The following is a 7205-nucleotide window of genomic DNA, read 5'->3' on the forward strand; positions in this document are numbered from 1 at the left end:
TCTTTAATAGGTGTACGTGTAAATAATGATGATTAAATATGTGGTGTTGACACAAAACGTATTACTCAATTGTTCCCGGGGGGGGGGGGGGGAGCACAGGCGGTGTGTAAGCACAAGACTCGATGGAGACCTGATGGCAAATTATCTGGTTTTATCTGGAATCTTTTTTTTTATGATTTCAATCCAAACATCGTTCTCAACCTTCCCCTGAATGACAGAAGAGACTATGCAAAGTTTGGTTGCACTGGCTTATACAGGGTCTGAATGCATGAACAAACAAACAAACAAACAAACTTTCTTTGAATGTATTAGATATATTGAAATGTGGGATCAGACAGTGAGTGCTTTTGCTGGCCCACAGGCTGAAGGTAACCACCATGAGGCCAATAACTCCAGCTTTTCAATGTCCAACACATCCTGAAACCACTGCTCAAAAAAATCTCAACCAGCCGGGCAGTGCCAGCTCGCCCATGCCAATATTAAATATATTCCTGTGATGACCAAAATCCTTGGGAATCGGTACAGACAAGTTACTAATACAGTGAAATGGCGAATAAAATGGTTGTATATCATGATTTTTCAAAATGTCACAATGTTTAAAAAATAAAAAGGCCAAAAAAGTGAACAAGGCTTTTTTTTTTTTTTTTTTTTTTTTTTTTTTTTTTTTTGACATTTTGAAAATTCCGGGACTCGTAACTCACCGATTTGTGATTATGTTTTCGTTTTATTGCAGTTTCATTTACATGCAGTAGTTGATGCAACTTGTAAAGTTTCATGTGGTGTGTTGTTGTTTCAGGTTTGCTGATCACTTGCACAAGTTCCACGAGAATGAAAAACCAGGGGATCTTTGGTAGCCATGTCATTTATTCTTGCATTTCCAGATAATCTTAAGAAGAAAAAAATTGAGCATTTTCTTCTCTTTTTTTTGTCTATTTAAAGATTTATATGAGCAGCTTTGTGGTTGTGGAGAAAGCTGCACTCTGTTAGCTCAAGATCAGGAAGGTTGGGCAATCCTTTCCCTGACCGTTCACTGGATGAGACCGAAAGCATGGATGTCATGAATCCAATCACTTGGCACTGCAATCTTCCCCAGCCATTCCACCACATATCTAACTTTGGAATTTCTCTTCACCGGAGCAATGATGTGTCCACCCTAATGTATTGTCACATTCACACCCAACACTTTTTTTTTTCTCTCTCCTCGTCGCACCTAATTTCAGTCTCTTCATGGTACAACTCCCATTGGTGTTGACCCTGTTTGACCCTGTCAATATTTGACCCTGTCCCTTCAAATCCTTGCTTAAAACTTTGTAAATCCTCCCTCCCTATTTGATCCTTGATCAAGTTCCTTGACGGTGCTCCTTGCAGCCACATTTCTTTCCTTTTTCTGATCTGAAGAAGGACTCGCACTCAGTACATTAGATTAGTCATACCTCATTCCCCATGGCAAGTAACATACCTGAATCAACTTTTTGTTGATAAAATTCACCAATTATGGAACAGTGCAAACGATTATATTTTTGTTAATAAAAATGGTCATTTGGATGCTGTATACTGGAGCATCGCCTCAGGTTTTACTGTACAACACACAGCTCGTTTCAGATAACACACACTTCAATTTGGCTTGACACACAAAAGACTTTTTGTTTTTTTATTAAACCACAGTGCGTGCAAAATATGAACAATTACAAGCTGTTGAAGTGCAATAAAACCGACTTTTGTGCATTCACAATCCGCATAACCCAGTTATTGGCAGGTTTTTTATATGTATACTTCTACTTTCACAGCCCATGTTCTCCTACTCACAGGTTTTGCAGTCAGAAACCATCCCCACCCACCCAACATTGTTTGTTTTGTTTTTTTGAAGGAAAAAAAAACCTGACTCACAGATTATCGCCAGATGATTGATGTGGGGAGGGGGGGGGTTGCTTGGTTTCTTGCAGAATTATATTATACATTTTTGATCAGGAACCACAAGTGATCATATATCAATCAATGGAGGCGTCCCTCCCCCTCTTCTGCGAAGAGGAAGAAGAACCCTGCGGTGACGTCAACAACTCCCTCCCACCCGTGGTTGAGCCGGGGGTGGATCACGAGGGCATGAGTCACGCCGGGTGCGGGGGAGGGGTTGCAAAGGATAAAGAGGAGATCCTTTCTTTCTTCGTGTGGGAGTCCCGTGGCAGAGTTCGTGAAGAGTCCCATGGGAGGAGTAAGCTTTTTGCTTCGGAGAGAGCAGTCGTTCAGCAGGCCATCGGGTCCTGCTTGGCTTTTGAGGCCTTTGGAAGCTTTTTGCTTCGGCTGGCTCAGTGAGCTTCGGCTGTTTTGTTTTGGAAGGAACTTGAGCCGGTTGTTCGGCTCGAGCTGCGAGTGGAGGCTTCTTCCTCTTCTTCTTGGTTCGTGGAGCTTTTCGTTCTCAATTTTGTTTCCCGGCTTGGTGCGACGCATCGGCGTCTTCTTGGAGTTGGTTCCTCGGGGAAGCGACGCATCGACAGGAAGGATCGGCGCCTCGTCTCACCAGCACGTGTTGAGAAGCGCGGGAGGATTCGCATGAGCTCGGGAAGGATCGCGGCGATTGGATCCAGCTTGCTCTCGCTGGAGCCCGGGTCCGGACAAGTTGAAGACCACACGAGGTGGAAAGGTTCGAGTCAAGCTCTGAGTTTCAGCTCACCTGTCCTCTGAGCTGGAGCTCGTGAGTAAAGGCCTCTGCCACCATTTCTTGGGTGTGTGTGTGCGTACGTGTGTCCGTGGGCCCGTCTAATAAGTAGGAACTGCTGTTCAGTGTAAATGACTGTACATAATAAGTAGACGGTTGTAGTTCTTTTGTCGTGCTTTTGTTGCTTGTATAATTGCATACATGTTTTGCCTTATTTAATGGCATACGTGTTTTATGATAATAAATGTCCTTGTGTGAATGTAAACCTGCTCGTTGCGTCCATTCCCTCATTGACTGAACTTTTCGTGTGTTGGGAGTTCGAAAGCCGTTGGTTTGCCGTAATCGGGGGACATTTGGACCGACGGTTCTTGGCGATTACGCCGCTCGGAATCGCGCACGGACAAGCTCGCCTCGGCGGTTTGTTCCGTACGAGTTCCGTCGAGGGTGGAATACCCCAGTAGTTGATCACGTGGGTATTTAGGTACATTGAAGATTGGCAATCGACCCCACCCCACGTGATCTGCCGATTGGCGTATTTCGGTTCTTGTTCAAGGACCCGTCGCTCGGAGTTATCCGGGCGGCGATCTATATTCCGGGCGATCGGTCGGGCCGACTCGACTTGCGGTTCCGTTCAGAGCGGTCAGTTGGCGGCTGACCCCCCGGCCCGGTAAATATATATATATATATATATATATATATATATATATATATATATATATATATATATATATATATATATATATATATATATATATATATATATATGTCTCATGATTCCTTTAATCATGCACACGATTAAAGTGTAATACACGGTGTAAATCTGGTGCCGATCAGCGAGGCTGGTTCATCTTTCCATATATTACTAAAACTCTCATCTTGTATATATATGTATGTTCCCAAAATACAGCCAAAATGTACAAGATTGCGCAAAAATTTTTGGCCAACCTTACTCACCATTCGCCTGCGGTGTGCCTTATCAAGTTTTGTTAAAATCGGGCAACAAAAATTAAACCAATGTCACCCGCAGGGTGACCCGTATCTTGCCAAAAGGTGACCACGTGACTTCTTTAAGGTCACACTGAGGTGAACAGAGCTGCTATCCACCAGGAGCGACTCCTTGAGGAATATCTGCCAACGAGAGATTCCGATGAGAATCGTTCTACAGAGTAACCATGAAAAATATGCTTTTGCCTCATGATGTCACCAAATGACGTCATAATGTCTCAAGCTTGACATATCTCGAAAGCACTCATCGAGGTGTTCAATTTGAGATACTACACGACATGGTTCCTAAAACTTGAAAATTTGACCTTCGGGTCAAATACGTTTGACCTGAGGAGCTAACTATGAAGGTCAAGGCCAATCGCCACCAAAAATCAATCAGCTGAGCGCCAGACTATGAACGAAATTCCCATGAAGTTTGAAGACGATCCGATCAAAATTACTCAAAAAATAAGGGTTTCGTCGACTCCCCTGATTTGCGACAAAGTGACCTTGACCTTTGACCATGACCTTCAAAATTTTATGCGCTGAAAGGGACCTTTATAGGCCTCTGATATGAAAAGTTACAAAAATTTCCAATGATAACTGTGCTCTGCAGAGTGATTTATACGTGATTACAGACCAAAAAACAAACAAAAAAAAAAAACATATGAAGGTCAAGGCCAATCGCCACCAAAAATTAATCAGCTGAGCGCCAGACCATGATCTATATTCCCATGAAGTTTGAAGATGATCCGATCAAAATTACTCAAAAAATAAGGGTTTCGTCCACTCCCCTGATTTGCGACAAAGTGACCTTGACCTTTGACCTTGACCTTCAAAATTTTATGCACTGAAAGGGACCTCTATCGGCCTCTGATATGCAAAGTTCCAAAAATTTCCAATGATAACTGTGCTCTGCAGAGTGATTTATACGTGATTACAGACAAAAAAAAAAACATATGAAGGTCAAGGCCAATCGCCACCAAAAATTAATCAGCTGAGCGCCAGACTATGAACTATATTCCCATGAAGTTTGAAGACAATCCGATCAAAAAATAAGGGTTTCGTCGACTCCCCTGATTTGCGACAAAGTGACCTTGACCTTTGACCTTCAAAATTTTATGCGCTGAAAGGGACCTCTATATGCCTCTGTTATGCGAAGTTACAAAAATTTCCAATGATAACTGTGCTCTGCAGAGTGATTTATACATGATTACAGACAAAAAAAACAACATATGAAGGTCAAGGCCAATCGCCACCAAAAATTAATCAGCTGAGCGCCAGACCATGAACTATATTCCCATGAAGTTTGAAGACGATCCGATCAAAATTACTCAAAAAATAAGGGTTTCGTCGACTCCCCTGATTTGCGACAAAGTGACCTTGACATTCAAAATTTTATGCGCTGAAAGGGACCTCAATAGGCCTCTGATATGCGAAGTTACAAAAATTTCCAATGATAACTGTGCTCTGCAGAATTTTTCATTCGTGATTACAGACAAACAAACAAAAAAAACACGCTGACTAGCATATCTTGCAAAAACTTCGTTTTGGCAAGATAAAAAAAAATTCCCGATTCAGTCAAGTACTCTTCAGGAGAATTTGATCAATGCAAACAACCTCAGCTTATCATTCGCTGGCACTATCTTTTTTTTTTGGAAATGATTTTTTTTTAATCAACCGCTGTCGCAACGGGAACCCAACTGGTTCATGGGTCGTCTTGTGGTAAATAAAAATTATCTTTTTTTTTGGATTTAAAATGAAATTCGAACACAAGGACGATGAAACCAGGACGTTTAAAATTGTGCAGTTTAAACTCCCAGTGGCACTCAGAAGAGTGGTGGTTGAAAGGCAGTCTTCTTGTGGAGTTTGTTGAAGCGGAGTGGTTAAGTACAGTGGTTGAACTGTGGAGAATCTTGCAAGCAAGAGATGGAATGTGAGCTTGTACAAGGGGATTTTAAAATTAATTTGCAATAAAAGTTTGTGTACGATTTTATCTAGAGTGGTGTTGTGATTGTGGTGCAGGTTGAGTTTGGACGCATGATTTGAACCAGCTTTTAGTGCGGATATGCAAATGAGGCGGCGTGCAGGGTGCCTTGCTTCTTAATGGTCATTGTGTGCACCCTTTGTGATGTAACTAAGTTTGAATGTAAAATGTATATTATGTTCCACGCATGTTTTGTTTCATGCATATTTATGCTCCGCCCACGTCACGTCATCTCCGCTGCAAGAGGGCGAGCGGACTCTTCTCCGGTCTCGCGGTACTTGTGGTTTTTGTGGAAAAGGCATGGTTTTTAAAGAAAGAAAGTGATTTGAAACTATGCAAGTGTTGGTTTTGCTGTCTGGAGCATTCATATTCAAGAATCGGGACACATACCAGGATAAGTACTGCTCTTCCTTTTGGACTGACTCCCTGCCTCACATCTTGCTCACCCTGATAAAAGCAAAACCAAGGCTTTCATGATCATTGGCATCTCTTGCGATGAAGCCGAGTCTATGGGCCCATCACTTCACCATTACCAATAAGTTGGTGGTCTGTCGTCGTCCACCTCATTTCTGGTCTTGCTTCCTCGGTGGTTTGCCCCATCCTTGTTACACTGCCTAAATCCAGAACAACTGCTCTCCTCCACTTTATTCCTACCCCCTCCCCCATTCCCCCAACCTGTGGAATGACCTTCCATGTCTTTTTTTTCTCTCTCTCCCATTTTTCAAGAGAGCTGTTCACCACTATCTCAGGTCATCGCCCATCCAAAACCATGATATTTTCTACACCCGTTCAACCACACCACCCCTCAATTTTGCTTATCTATATATCTTTTCCACCCCTTGCATTCTCCCCTACCCCCTCATTACCTACATCCCTTGTTTGTCCATCTCTACTTTTCTCCCTCGACCTTACTATTGGTGTTTCCCCTTTGTTGCGTCCTCATTTCCACAAGTCAAGACCAGGTACAATTTTAAAATATTTTTTTTTGCAGAATTTGTCAGTTCAACCAGTAACCATAATTAAAATATTCACCCATTTGCAAAACGTATGAAACGAGAACGGGCACTTGGTAGAGCGCATACCTTTGCCGCCGCAAATTTTTTCCGGGCACATTTGAAAAATGTCATTTTAAAACGTCCATGACGTCACAACCGTCGGTCCGATTGACGTCAAATTTGGTGTGTAACCTCCTTGAAGGCAGTCCAACAAAATGGAATGATAAACACTGAAAAATTAAAAAGTTGAAAAATGACGTCATCTTTTGACGTAATTTTGACGCACTTCCGGGGACGTCACGTCCAATCGGGGACTACCATTCTGAAAGCTCGTAGTTCACTGAACGTTTTAACGTTGGTTTCATGTCAATAGCTCTATTAGATCTGAAGCTATGCCTACAAGTATATTTTGACCTTGAGTGTGACCTTGACTGCAGAGTTAATTGGCAAAACCTGCACATCAATAAACATATTTTGGTAGTGATCCTAATGCCTGGATTTGGGAGACTTTGCTTTATAAATTATATCGATATTTGAATGTAAATATCAGGACATTTTAGCCACAATTGAAAAACGTCATGTTCAA

The 7205-nt window shown here is 42.2% G+C and overlaps 1 protein-coding gene across 2 annotated transcripts in view; it reads left to right on the top strand.

Annotated features, from left to right (window-relative positions):
• Positions 1-1732, top strand: part of LOC147034981 (protein CASP-like) — a 71260-nt gene extending 69528 nt beyond the window's left edge. For both annotated transcript variants that reach the window (XM_085891910.1, XM_085891918.1), the window contains one exon: positions 797-1732. In XM_085891910.1, coding sequence (XP_085748036.1) covers positions 797-854 — 58 coding nt within the window. In that variant the 3' untranslated portion in view covers positions 855-1732. The remainder of the gene's footprint in view (positions 1-796) is intronic.
• Positions 1733-7205: the final 5473 nt, after the last annotated feature.

Source organism: Eptatretus burgeri, chromosome 1 (assembly GCF_056783735.1).
Source record: "Eptatretus burgeri isolate ZD-2024b chromosome 1, Ebu_testis_v1, whole genome shotgun sequence".
In the NCBI taxonomy this organism is placed as follows: Eukaryota; Metazoa; Chordata; class Myxini; order Myxiniformes; family Myxinidae; genus Eptatretus; species Eptatretus burgeri.